General features: G+C 45.6%; 1 protein-coding gene across 2 annotated transcripts in view; it reads right to left on the reverse strand.

Annotated features, from left to right (window-relative positions):
* The window catches only part of dock1 (dedicator of cytokinesis 1), a 189,843-nt gene extending 176,386 nt beyond the window's left edge, over positions 1 to 13,457 (reverse strand). For both annotated transcript variants that reach the window (XM_030339626.1, XM_030339627.1), the window contains exon 1: positions 13,269 to 13,457. In XM_030339626.1, coding sequence (XP_030195486.1) covers positions 13,269 to 13,311 — 43 coding nt within the window. In that variant the 5' untranslated portion in view covers positions 13,312 to 13,457. The remainder of the gene's footprint in view (positions 1 to 13,268) is intronic.
* Between the last annotated feature and the right edge of the window lie 946 nt (positions 13,458 to 14,403).

A 14,403-nucleotide genomic window follows, 5' to 3' on the forward strand; every position in this document is an offset into this window, starting at 1 on the left:
TAGGGTTTACATGTGGTCCATAGTGTTTAAATGTGGGCGATAGTGTTTACATGTGGTCGATAGGGTTTACATGTGGTCCATAGTGTTTAAATATGGTCGATAGTGTTTGCATGTGGACTGTGGTCGATAGTGTTTAAATGTGATCGTTAGTGTTTAATTATGGTCGATAGTGTTTAAATGTTCCTTTCCCTCTCTCCACCTCATCCCTCACTCTCCACCTCAAGCTGGTGTGTGGTGAGCGTTCTGGCGCCGATTGGCTGCCGTGCATCACCCAAATGGGTGCTACATACTGGTGGTGGTGGTTAGTGAGGTCCCCCCCCCCCTTCACTGTAGGCGTCTTTGAGTGTCTAGAAAAGCGCTAAATAAATTCAATGAATTATTATTATTATTATTACGGTAACATTTTTATAATATTGTTAATAACTTAATAAACATTTCAGTTGTGTTAGTATTTAATTTTTCATTTGCTTGTTTAGCTATGTATGACAGTTAACAATGTTGGTGTAGGCCTATTACAAATATTTATGTGGGTAGGCTAATCCAACCTTATTGCTGATCGATATGTAACCATTTATTTGTATATAAATTGTTGATAGCATTTTTCTTAAATAGTTGGATGGAATCTGTTTCTTAAGCAATAACATTGAACTGTATTGTTTTCTAGGCCAACATACATTTACTATGTTGTGGGTATTATATGTTATATGGAGCAATCCTTCATATTTATGAAGTTAACTTATACTTCCATGGTCGGTAAACAATGCGACTGCGATCGCTCAGACCTCTCGCTTATGATGCTACAATGCTAAAAAACAAGAATATTTCTGCATCTGGTACGTCATGAACTAGGGCGTGGCTAGGCTCCCGTGATGCGGAAGCATATCTCTCCTTGATGTTGCCCTGCGCCATTGAGCAGTTTACATAGGAATGAATGGGCGCCATTTTGGAATCCGATGTGCATACTATAATATGTCCTTGGCCCTGACGTAGACCAGCTTGGGTCCGGCCGATTATGAAAGCCTTCCTCAGTATCCAATCTGCAGCTGAAGCCACAAGGAGAAGTTCATCACAACAGATGACAGACCAAAGGTCACTGGATGGATGGTTTATGAGGCTGCAGACAGTTTGCTGAGCTTCCCCTTCAGGACTCACACATCCAATAACGGTGAGATCCGTCTGCTTATTACATGGCAGTATTAGCGTGCAAGACCCAGACTGGCTTTCCAGCTTACTGTCGCTCAGTACAGACTGGTTGAAGAGTGGAAGATAAGATGAATTGCCATCGCCATACAGTCTTTAAACGCAGAAAGTGCTTTTGTATACCGATTACTCTGTGACAGGTCGCAGAGCTTTCATAGCCCTAACCCACCGCAATTTACAACAGCAACAATCCCTCGCTACTAGAGAATTTAGTCCATGAAAACCCATTTTGTGTTTTTTTTCTGAAACAAATGGGTCGCACAAGTAGTCAGATCAAGACTGACAGATATATAATCATGGGAATAAAAATAATGGAATCAAAAAATAAATCCTTAAACGTTGCACTCGCATGAGATGTCATTTGCCTGCCATTAATATCCTGACTCTGACATTAACCATAACACGCGCACGCACGCACACGCACACACACACAAAAGGCCATTTCATCAAATGCCAGGAGTCCTGAATGGCTGTCTTTTGCCACACATGGCATTCCCTGACCGTCCATCCCAGCCCACAATCAATGGCTGACACCTCTATTACCAGAACCTGAACACAATGCAGATTTCACAACAGCCCCACGCGACAGCAGCGCAGGAAGGTGTCATGCCAATGAACGTGTTGGACATAAACCTCTCATTCTGTATTCACGATGTTCGTGTCGCTCGCTATGGGGTTTTCATCATACTCTAGCCTAGTTGATCATTTACTGGAGGTCCAGCTGGTTGATTGTAACCGGAAGGTTGCTAGTTCAATCCCCGGCTATAAATGATGAACCAATGAAGCAACAACTCTTTTATTGGCGTTATATTTTGGGACTTGATGACCACAATGCAGAGGCCGGTTTAAAGGCCACCACTCCCGAAATGTCGAAGCAACGCAAACACCAACATCACGACGGTGACTATACTGTATTGTGACTATGTGTACGCCTGCGCGTGTGTACGTGCATGCGTGTATGCGTACGTGACACTGATCAACCCACAGGCTGTGTGCTGCCTGGCTATTAGCAGGAATTTAGTTCTGTGGTCATCAGTCAGGCAGCAGAGTGACCACCGTCCCCCGCTTGCCCTCTGGACCACGCTGGCAGCAGACTCCATCCATCACCCCCACTAGCTGAGCTCCTGCACAACACCGACTGCTGCCGAGTACCTTCAGCCCCAGAGGTGAAGGCCCTGGCTGAGGCACTCTGAATCTGTCAAGATCGGCGGATGGTTTTCCCCAACACGACTCACAATTAGAAAAGGACATTAATATTCATTAGCTGTAGTTTGTGGGTGAGAGACTTTCAGACCAATTTATAACAAATGTCAGAGTAACTCTGTATGCAAATGCCAGCTGGGCGATTACAAATAAAATATGAGAAAATGTAAACAATTAAGTGTTTTTATGACATTTTATCCCGAGAAATACATTATGAATATGCCGTGAGTTAGCTGCCTGCTAGCAAACCAACGGTCTGTTGCCTATAAGACGCAATTCATACCCTCGGCACCGGTTCTAATGAGGTGATAAACATCTCCGTGGAGATGACCATGTCTCCATCTGACACGGAGCAGAACACTCACCATCTGTCAGGTCAGCGGGCCGAGCCCAGCAGAGCTCCACCACTACAATACTCACTGCTGCTCAGTACACCCAAATCAATAGGTGGGACACACACACACACACACACACACACACACACACACACACACACACACACACACACACACACACACACACACACACACACACACACACACACACACACACACACACACACACACCTTGCCATGTATAATTAACGGGGTGGACCCTGCCGCCTGCCCTCCTTCCACTGACTGTGTTCCACACGAGGCTGCGCCCGGTAAACTCTGATCACAACGGCTGCGTAGCCGAGTGCTACCGCTAATTGGCCCAGCAGCACAGCAGTGAACTGGGAGCGTCCGACACAGACACAGCTAGTACATGGAGACATGTCGCGGCGCAGCACTGAGATCTTTATTCCCAATTAGCGAGACACTAATGCTAAATAACGCTATATCCAGCTGCTAATCGACCAGCCACCGGCACAAGTTGCAATAAAGATCTATGGGTATAGGCAGAATAACAATGTTTCAGCACAATATATTCACAGCCATTTCATTATCCTGCCTCTACTTCTACAGAGGAGACGGGTTCGTCACGCCTAGTAACGCAGACTCCAGTGCAGAGTAGATGGAGTCAGTGGAAAGATGGCGGGAATACAAGAACACATGAGGTAATCACCACCACGCAGGGAAGGTCAAGGTCATTTCAGAACCCGCAGCGGTCGGAGCGAGAGGTTAGTGATACGGCTCGGTGGGCCTGTGGGGGCCAGCCGGGGAGCAGCAGGGCACCACTAAGCTACTCGCTGGTGAAACAGGCCGGCTGTCGGTCATCTTGGTGGCTATCGTGCCGCAGGCCGCTCGTGTTGAAACGGCGTTGCCGCCAAGCGAAGGTGCTTCCTCGTGATGCGTGCTCCGAACGAATTAGGGATGGGAATCACAGGGTACCTCACGATATGATACGAATGATGAAGGCATGATGACGAATCAGTTTAGAGCGCCTTATTTCATTAATGAATCTGTCGCCATTTTATTTTATTCGCCATATCAATATTCTGTCCCAGCCCGAGAACGAATCCCTGCAAGACGTCTGATGAGAGCCGGAAATCAGGGGCCGATCTGTTTATCGACAGAGAGGAATGCCTGGACCACAACGACAGCGATGATGATGAAGACTTATGCTCTCTCGAACGCAGCGATAATCAGGCTAGTCAATTAAGCATGCATTAAGTCAGTGTTTTTCAACCTTTTTTGTGCCACGGCACACTTCAGACAAGGAAAAATCCCACGGCCCACCAACATGTTAACAAACGTAAAATTTATTTTAAGAAATAAAACAAAATACAGTAGCCTTTACATTTATTGTTCAAAGACTTAAAACTCACTCAGTGTGAAATCTGGGCCTGTTTAGATGCACACAAACATGGTATCCTGGCAGAAATTGATGAGGCACAATCGTAGTTCCTCATCAATTGATCGCAGACGTTCTCTATTTTTAGTCTTTATTGCAGTTAAGACTTGAAAAGCCCAGCTCGCAGAGGTAGCAATGTTGAGATAGCCTTGTTTGCCACGATTGGGTATTCTTTGGCAGCAGTCAACCAAAAACTATCCAGCTGTAGGTCTGCATGGAGCAGTTTTAATGTGCGATCTTCTTTTAGTTAAATTAGGTGTTCTTGCTCCTGCAAAGTCAAATTCGTGTCTTTATCAACCACAGACCTATATGGGTCCCTGACCCAGTCAATTGAGTTGGTGTTGGGTGAGGGAAAATATAAGGATATTTTCTCTTCAAGTGTTTTCAGGTGTTTTTTGATCAATTGGCACAAGGCTGAAGTGTTGACCTGTTCTCGCCATTTTTGGGCGAGGGGGAACATTTCGAGAGTGTCACCCCTTTCCAAATGCTGTCGGCAGAGGGAGATCCTTGAACAGAAACCGTTTATTTTGTCCGTGCTTGAAAGAAAGTTTTCATCTCGACCTTGCATTCGCGAATTGAGTTCATTGAGATACGCAAACGTATCTGCCATGTATGCAAGCCGCGCACACCATTCATCACTTGCAAGCAGCTTTGCGTCATCGAACCTCTTCTCTTCAGTCAAAAATATTTTTAATTCCTCCCTCAATTCGTATACGCAGGCCAGAACTTTTCCCCGGGAACAACCACCGGACTGATATCTGTGGATTCATCCAGTTGCAAAGCATATTTCTCACTGCACCGTATCTTCTCCAAAACCACACTCTCTATGTCCGCAGACATATCATAAATTCGTCTCGCTATGGTGTTATCTGGGAGGGGGACCTTAGCCACCTCTTTCTCTGCATCTAGGCCTAGAATGGCATTGACAATGGCTTTGCAGGCTGGTAATATTAATGTTTCCACCACATTGTGTGTTTTTTTTGGATTTATCCACAAGTTCAGCTACTAAATAGCTAGCGAGGAGGGCTTCCTCGGACACCTTTGTGGCTTTCCTCATCAAAGTTGCCTGTTTCCCAGTACTGTCAAGCAAACGAACAAAATAGTCCGAAGGCTTATTTTGGAGGTATGGGTGTTTGGTTTGCAGGTGTTGCTTAAGCTTGCTAGAGACCATGGCACTGTTTGATAGCTTCCCCACATCCTACGCACAACGGACACGGTGCAACAGGATCCCCAGTAAAGGAAAAACCAAATGACAGATACGCGTTACTGTACAGCCTTCAGCTTACCATTTTTGCTTTATTTTGAACCCCACTTGTTGTGGGCTCATCGACTGGAATGGTTATGGGGGCAATTTGATCAGGAGTGGGTTATTTTCTTTTCAAATATTTATCCATGTTTGCGTTGCGTTACTCACGTGTACATCAATCACTTCATCTGTAATTTATTATTTGTATATCTGTCAATTAATTGCACTGCCTACCGCCACCAACAGGCATATGGGAGTATTTACGTTGCATCACCAACCACGCACACTCGGCTCAGACTGGCTTACACGGAGTAGATCAATATATATATTGTTAACCAATGAAGTGCATTTGCATCATTTATCACGGCACACTTGTACATCTCTCACGGCACAGCAGTGTGCCGAGGCACAGTGTTTGAAAAACACTGCATTAAGTTATCAGCGCATCATCGATTTAGGATGTGGGTTTCTTCTCACAAGATATCTTTCAGACTGAGAGCTATCCTTGAGACTAATGCCTAGTGCTGAGCGCACACACACACACACACACACACACACACACACACACACACACACACACACACCCACCCACCCACCCACCCACCCACCCCACCCCACCCCCCCCCCCCCCCCCCCCCACCCCGGAGCCTTTCCTCAATGTTGATCACAGTGATGTCCGTGCAGTTTGACTTAATGAGCTGTGGGGGACTGGGCTTTGTGTCAGCTAATTCAAAGGCACAGTGGCCCGCTATCGGAAGCCGGTGAGGCATAATTCAACATTAAACTCCTGCACACACGCTAACAAACAATCTACCGTGATCCTCTCTCACAGAACATAAACCGTGCGCAAACACCCACGTACAAGCGGACGTTTACCTGTAGTTGTTTCAGGGTAGCATGACGCACACAGAAGGTTTTAGACGTGCAATATAGAAAAGTATACTTGATCTGGAACTTCAGAGAACATGTACGAGCACTATAAGAGTTCACCTAGACCAGGGGTGTCAAACTCGCGGCCCGCGGGCCAATTGCGGCCCACCGGACGATATTTTGTGGCCCCCTACTTGACATCAAAATTTAGTCACTTTTTTTTTTTTGGCTGAGTCGCTGCGCTTGCCCGGGGGCCTCATTTATAAAGCTTGCTGCGCACAAAAACCTTGCATAAGATGGAGGTGAAATGTACGTAGGCCAATGGTATGGCTTCTCCCAAGTGTGTGCGCGCTGGAGATACGCCCTTCTCTCCTGTGTGACTCCTCTGATGTATTTCGAGCTTACTGAAGCATCTGAAACTAACCGCTTATGCCCTGTTTACACCTACCCAATAGTGGGCCCCGATTGGTGCCCGATGGCTAAATCAGCAGCTATCGTTATAACATCGGCAAATAGCGTGGTTGCATCGGGAAACACCGTTACTCTTCCCGGGAACATCGTTAGACAACGGGAAGAAACGGGAAGAAATGCTCAATGATCGGGCAACATCGGCAAAGAACGAACATGTTTGTTAATTTTGGGTCTATCGGGGTAGAATCGGTTACCAGGTGTTGCTATGGGCTAATCGGCTATAATCGGGAATAGAACGGGAGTATAACGTAAGACATCGCAAATCGTTCGGGAATTTTTACTAAACCTCAGATATCGGTATCGGTGGTGAAAAAAGCGGATCGGTGCATCCCTAGTGTAAACGGGGCATTAGCAACCGAGTTCCTCAAGTTGTGGCGCTTCATATCCCAGCATGAAATGTGCGTCAGTTTTTCTCACTGCAAACGTTGGCAGGCTATTTATAGAAGATGTCTATGTTTTGACATCTTTGATTGCATTTTATAACTGCATGGGCCTTGATACGTTGGTAGGTGTGTGTGTGTGTGTGTCTTCCTGTATTTCCAGTGGGAGAGTAAATATCGACGTTGTGACGAGTGTTTTGTATCAAGTTGAGGCCGACACATATTGATTGAAATTTATATATCATGAGAAAATCATGTAATACATTTAGAAAATTATTACATGCATCTCCTCTCAAAAATATTCGACCCTGGAAGTTTAAACTACTCAGTTTCTCTGCCGTAATCATCTGCGCGTCTAGGGCTATTTTCTTTTTTTTTCTTCCCGTGTTAAAATGATGAACAGATGAAGAGCAGCAGTTATCAGGAGGAATAGGCAAGAAAAGCCATATGTTCTGAAGGACAGTTCATGTTCTGAAAAAGGTTCATGTTTTAAAGAGCCGTTCATGTTCAAAAGAGCCATTCATGTTCAAAAAAGCATTCATGTTGCAGAACTGTTAATAGTAAAGCTTGAGAAGACTGGATATTTGCACTTTTTTGTGGAATACTTAATGCGGCCCAGCCTCACCCAGACTCTAACTCCAGCGGCCCCCAGGTAAATTGAGTTTGAGACACCTGACCTAGACTCTGCATAGCCTCCCCCCTTATACCCCCAATCCCATCTTGCACACTTATTGTATGCATTACATCTTGACTTAAAAATAGTACTTGGCATTGTGTAGCATCTTATCCTAGCTATCTTTGTTGAATACGCGGAATGGGTTCACCAAGACATTGTTAGTGCTTGGCACTTGGTTCTATGAACATCCTTACTTACCTTACGAACCGACAGCAATGTATTACTTTTTCTCTTTATTCTGACATATATACACTTTGGATAAAAGTGTCTGCTAAACACCCTGAAAGTAAATGTGTGACGGGGGTTTGTGAAAACGAGGAGGAGGGGGGGGGGGGGGGGGGGGGTTAAATTGTATTCATGGCCGCTGACGGCCGATGCCATCGCCTTTGTGCAGCGGGCGGCTGTGTGGTCGACAGCGCAGGACAACGCCTCCTCTCGTCGTAAACAGAGCCGGGTCAGAAAGGGAAACGGGAGGCCATTTTGAGCAGAGACAAAACACAGCGGGACACACCCTCTCCCGCTGCAGAGACAAACGGCTCGGGGATGGGGGGGGGGGGGGGGGGGGGGGGGGGGGGGGTCAGACACTAGGTGGAGGGTGTCTCTAAAAAAAAAAAAAAAAAATAGCCTACCCACACGTCTGTGCCAAAGGGCGTTCGGTCACTTCCTGCCATAGAAACCAAAACCACGCTCTGTGGTCAGACCGGCGAACACTGGCCCCTTGTATCCTCTTATGTGTCCGCTCAACTTCCTCTGTCAGCGCACGCAAGCTTCTACTGTTGTCATGATAAACAGGCAGCGCAACCTGGCTTCACCACCAACTAGGAGCTGTTTGTGAGACACCCGACAGTGAGGGAAGAGCACAGCCCGCACCTGCCTCATGTCCTCCTGCCCATCTCCCCCCTGCTCAGGACTATTTATCACCAGTTTTCTGTTTGTTTTTCCGCCATCGAAAAGTACTTTAGCACGTCGGATAGCACAGCGTTTTTCTTGGGGGTTCAGGGGGAGGGGGAGAAGGCAGGCAGCTCTCTCTAGTATGAAGTATGGATGTTTGACTTGCTGGAGAAGTATTCAACAACAAACATTGCCGAAGTACTGAATGTAAGGATATTCAGATCCAAAACCCTGATAATAAAGATGCCACAATATTGGGGGCATTAGCTCTAATTTTTCGCTAAGCATAGGGATGATTATAATCGCAGTGATTAATGTGAAGGCCAAACGGAGAAAAGGCATTTTATTTTATCTTCATTCTGGTCTAAAACCGATCTGAAAATTACTCCAATGCCGAAATTGACCACAAAGGAAATGTATCACAAAATTAGATATCATTCTTATTCAATCTCATGTCTTTCCATCATAAGACGACCGTATCCAAACTAGTTAGAATAAAATAAAAAGCCAATCAACACATCAGACACCTTCATTTTAACTTTCCACCCATTACCATCACCATTCACTCCCACATTGTTTCCTATCATTCACGCCAAATAGCCCCGAAGCTTTATGGGTAATTCACTTGGCTGGGGATTCAAAACACATGCACTCACTGCAGTAACTGAGACAGTGTTAATTGCTCCCATATTTGCAATCCGAGTACCGTGGTGGGTGGGAGGGCGAGAAATGTGTTCTTGGGCGTAGGTGATGGGGGCTTCATAGAATACTCAGTGGAGGCTGAGGTATGTCCCTCCTCATCTCCATCTCCTTGTCTCCCCCTCTCCCCAGTGAACCCCTCCTCCTACGTGTCAGGGGACCACTACCCTTCTTATGGAGGATAATGTCCAGACTGCGCCCCTCCATCTTAGACGGGTGAAAGGGAAGCAAACAGGCGGCCTCAAAACCAATCATAGCTACACTTGAGATAAGGACTGAGACAGAGAGAGAGAGAGAGAGAGAGAGAGAGAGAGAGAGAGAGAGAGAGAGAGAGAGAGAGAGAGAGAGAGAGAGAGAGAGAGAGAGAGAGAGAGAGAGAGAGAGACACTAACAGGATTGATAGATACAGAGATCGCCCGAGAGTGAGAAGGAGAATTCGAACAGGCAGGGTTTGTCATTGTCTGAGATAAGCAGCAATGCCAAGTGACCCACAGGAAGCAGCCTTTCCCTGCCATCCCAATCTGCATCGTATGGGCCACAAATAACCTGCCTGCGTTCTCCACCCAGCCTATTTGTCTTGGGTCCTTTTTCAATCAAAGTTAAAGCAGAAGAACCGCAGCCCAATTCTCTGTGGCACAAAAGGAAAAGAACATTTTGTGCACTGTACAAGCATTTTTATGTACCTGCGGCATACACTTGTGCTGTGAAGTGCTCTCCCAAATTTGTATTTTCAAATTACATCAAGCCTCAAGTATGCTCCCCTGCGGATGTTTCTGGTGCGATCTCACGTTGTGATGAACACAGAATTAAAGAGACAATCACACCTGACATTTGCTCAAATGTGTTGCCTCACACAAATGAACGGGGAATATGAAGGTTGTCGAAGTTTTCCTGAATCCTAACTGCATTGCCAGGAGTGAAGGCAGCTTTCGGTGCCAATCAAGCCTCACCAGCATCCTTTACATTTCAACTGGGCTTAATGGCACGGGGTCAAATGATGAACTTGCTTCAACTGAACAATCCCACTGTGTCGTTGACCTCTTAGTACTTGCTTTGTGTCTCGCACGCACACACACACACACACACACACACACACACACACACACACACACACACACACACACACACACACACACACACACACACACACACACACACACACACACACACACACTATTTGAAGTCACCAGAACCATCCGGTGGAATCCGACGCAACCCCTATATGAGGAGGTGGAGCGAGCCTCTGGGCTCGCGTTCACCTCCCAAACAATGTGAGAAAAACAACAATAACAACACCGTTAGGGTTCCTCTGGTGCATTCTGGGTAAAGCTAGGGGTGCGCAGTCCCAGAGGCTCCGGGAAATGAAGCAGAACCTTTTCCTCAAAATCTTGTTTGTGTGTTTGTGTGTGCGTGTGTTCGCGTGTGTGCGTGTGTTCGCGCGTGCGTGCGTGCGTCTCTCACTTGGACACAGAGAACAAAAACACAACATTTTGGACCTAGGTGAGAGCCTGCTGTGTTGATGGTCTGCCGTTGTGTTAGCTTTACAGTTATGTAGCCTCGTAATCTCACCAGCACCACTCTCTGAGCCTCACGATAATAAGCAACAGGAGCAGGAGGCGTCCACTACTAGCATGCTAAAGGCATTGTTGCTACAATTGCCAGGGGACTATGCAACGACACTGAAGTGATGGCTTGTATTATGAAGCGTTATGCAACAACAATGGGAAATGGACTGTCCAATCAGCGGCCAGCAGCCCTTTACAATCAGGGCCTCAGACAGACATGCAGGGCAGCAGCCAGCTCGTCGGGAGCAGTTTGGGTTAAAAGGTCCCTTGCTCAGAGATAGTGCAACACCTGGCTTGGAGAAGCCGGGGATCGAACCAGTAACCCCACGGTGGTAGGCCACATGCTCTACGTCCTGAGCCACTCACTGCAAGCGAGGCTAGGCTAGCGTGCGCTGTGTTGTTTGATACAGAGGGCCACTGGGAGACTGGAGACTGACGCGATGACATAAATAGCTCCACCACGGACGATATTGCAGATAGGACGGGGCTTATTAGTGCCTCTCGGTCATCACAGAGACGCTTTTTAATACTGCAGCGGTTGTGGATGTGGCCTCCACCAATCTGCTACCACCATAAATACGTATGAGTCATCTTCTCCAACTGTAGTCCCCACGACGACCGGGGCTGAGACGTTTTGAGAAGGCTGTTCTGACGGCGACGGGAAGGATTCTGTGTGAATCGGATGTTGAGAAGCGGAATATTATTCCCTAGGTTTCCCTTGAGGGATTACAAAAGTATGTTATCTTTCCGGGTTGAGGAATGAGTCTGATAAACATGAGCCTACTGTATTCAGGGTCTCTGTACAACCTGACAGCTCAGTGTGTGAAGGCCCTGCGGGACCAGAGATACGGTGTTTATTTCATGCGTCGCTATTAATGAGGACATTTTGGATTGGGGTAGAACTTTTTGAGTGGGACGATTACGGCAAGTTTTCAGTTATCATCACCACAAAGAATTGTTGCCATGTTATGTCATATATTTAGGATACGGTATAGTTAAATCAGACACATTTGATTAAAGACGGTACAAAATAATGAAGATAATTTATTTCCATCCATGATTTCTTTTAGATTCGTTTCTAAATCGCTACAAACTAAAAAAGCGATGATTTGTAACGTTGACTTGGTCGCTGGCTCTTTTCATTCACGATTCTATCCCTTCAGGATCTTGTGAGTGAGCCAGAGCTATCTGATCATCATGGACCGTGAAGGTTCCTTCAGTGCGCTCCTCTGAACCACACACAACAGAACAGGGATCTCAGGCCACACCTCCTCAACGACAGCCGAGGCATCATAAAAAAAAGAGGACAGCTCAGAAAACGAATATAAATCACCTCTTAGAACGTGTCCCAGGCAAATAAAACACAATTAATCCCAGTTACAAGCGGGTGGAGCACTTTCCCACTGCAGGCCCCACAACACAGGAAATTGTTGCACTAGGCGCGCCTTTCTACAGTCTGATCCAATCTAGTCTGTTCTACAGTGGAGTCCAGCCTGTTCTCCAGTCTAGTTACGTCAAGTCTACAGTCCTCTCAAGTCTAGGCTGATCCACCGTCTAACCTGTTGTACAGTCACTTCTAAAAATCTAGTATAGTCTAAAGTCTCATCCCATCTAGTATGTAGTACAGTCTGTTATACATTCTAGTGTAGTTTGTTCTACAGTCTGTTATACATTCTAGTGTAGTCTGTTCTACAGTCTATTATACATTCTAGTCTAGTCTGTTTTACATTCTGGTGTAGTCTTTTTAACAGTGCAATCCCATCTCGTCTTGTCTGTTCTACAGTCTGCTATACATTCTAGTCTAGTCTGATCTATAGTCTATCCTGTTCTAGTCTAGTCAGATCTACTGTCTAACCTGTTCCACAGTCTGTCCCAGTCTATTTTAATCTAGTCTACAGTCTAGTCTGGGCTACAGTCTGAATCCGTACCAAAAGTATGATTTAGCCTCTGCTATGGTCTCTGGAGACTCTAAGAGTCCAGGCTGGTCTTTAGTCTGAATCCCATCCCAAGTATGATCCCGACAAACACTCTCACTACTGGTTTTGCATGAATGCAAAGTAGTTTCACACAACCAACAGACACACACACACACACACACACACACACACACACACACACATCATCTGCCTTCCCCAGCCTAGGAAAACAAAGAGCCACGTTGAGGATAAGTTATGCGGACTGGACGACATGCAGAAGGCAGAGCTTTGCTAAATCACAATTGTTCCCAAACTTGGACAATGCGCTGCAGAGCTAGGCCATGCTAACGATGGATCAGGAACTTTTCTACTCACCAACACCATACTTTTCCTTCTTGGTGGGCACCCAGCGAGACATGGTCGGTGTCGGAAATTCCCCGAAACTCGTTTTCCCTTGTCAAAAAGCGAGTCCAGAGATGTGTTCGTGTGTTGAAATACTTTTCAGTTTTCTCTGTGATTTTGGGAGCTACAGCGAGCAGCCATTTTCCACCACTGACAGGACGCGCCGCGGGGGGGCGCTGTGGAGCAGGACGCGCGCCTCGCCTAGAGGACGCATCACAGACACAATGTATCGATACATGAATCTATGCATGAATCTACAGTGGCGGTAAACAGCTGTGAGGTCACCGTTGTTCGGACCTTGGTAATTAATTCCTAAATTAAGAAAATTATACATAAACGTTGTTTTATCGTCCTTTTTTATATATATATATATATATAAAGTAAAGACGCTATATAACTGTATATAAGGACTTGAATACTTTAACATTACACACAAACACAAATTATAATCATATTTTAATAAAAGTATGTTTGCCAAGAAGTCCCTCTGTATCTATTTAATTATAGATAAGGAGTTCGTGTGTAGTGCATGGCTTGGGTTTTGCTTCCAAAAATCTGGACCTCACTAATTTCTATACCCTGGCCCCGGCCCTATTCATTCAAAGATACTATAGTATCTTTGCGTATGAATCCATGGGCTTGGACATCCAAAGCAGAACACGTGCCGACTCTAGTGGTTTGAGTACGTTTGATCATTCATGACGAACCAGTTTGATTGGATATATTTACACAACTTGTTATAATTTGCATGATGATCTCGGTTTATGATTATTGATACCAACCAACCTACTGCTTTTGTTGGTTTAATATTAGGCTTCTTATGTGATGAGGAAGATAAACAGTAGCTCGCCACTCTTATCATTAATTTAAACATTGGACAATATGTAAATGTTGTGCGCTAATGTGATCGCACAAGTAACGTCTTGAACAGCCTCTCCCACTGGCACTATGAACCAATGGTGTGTTCTTCGACACAATCTTAAAAAGAGAATAAACAATTTAATTCTAAGCATTGGAAGTTGTGCTATACAGGGAGTCTCGAGGCTCAAGTTAAAGAATGATGAAGTTTAAGTATTTAATATTATATTTGATAATTTCAAAGGGGAAA

Source organism: Gadus morhua, chromosome 18 (genome assembly GCF_902167405.1).
Source record: "Gadus morhua chromosome 18, gadMor3.0, whole genome shotgun sequence".
Classification (NCBI taxonomy): Eukaryota; Metazoa; Chordata; class Actinopteri; order Gadiformes; family Gadidae; genus Gadus; species Gadus morhua.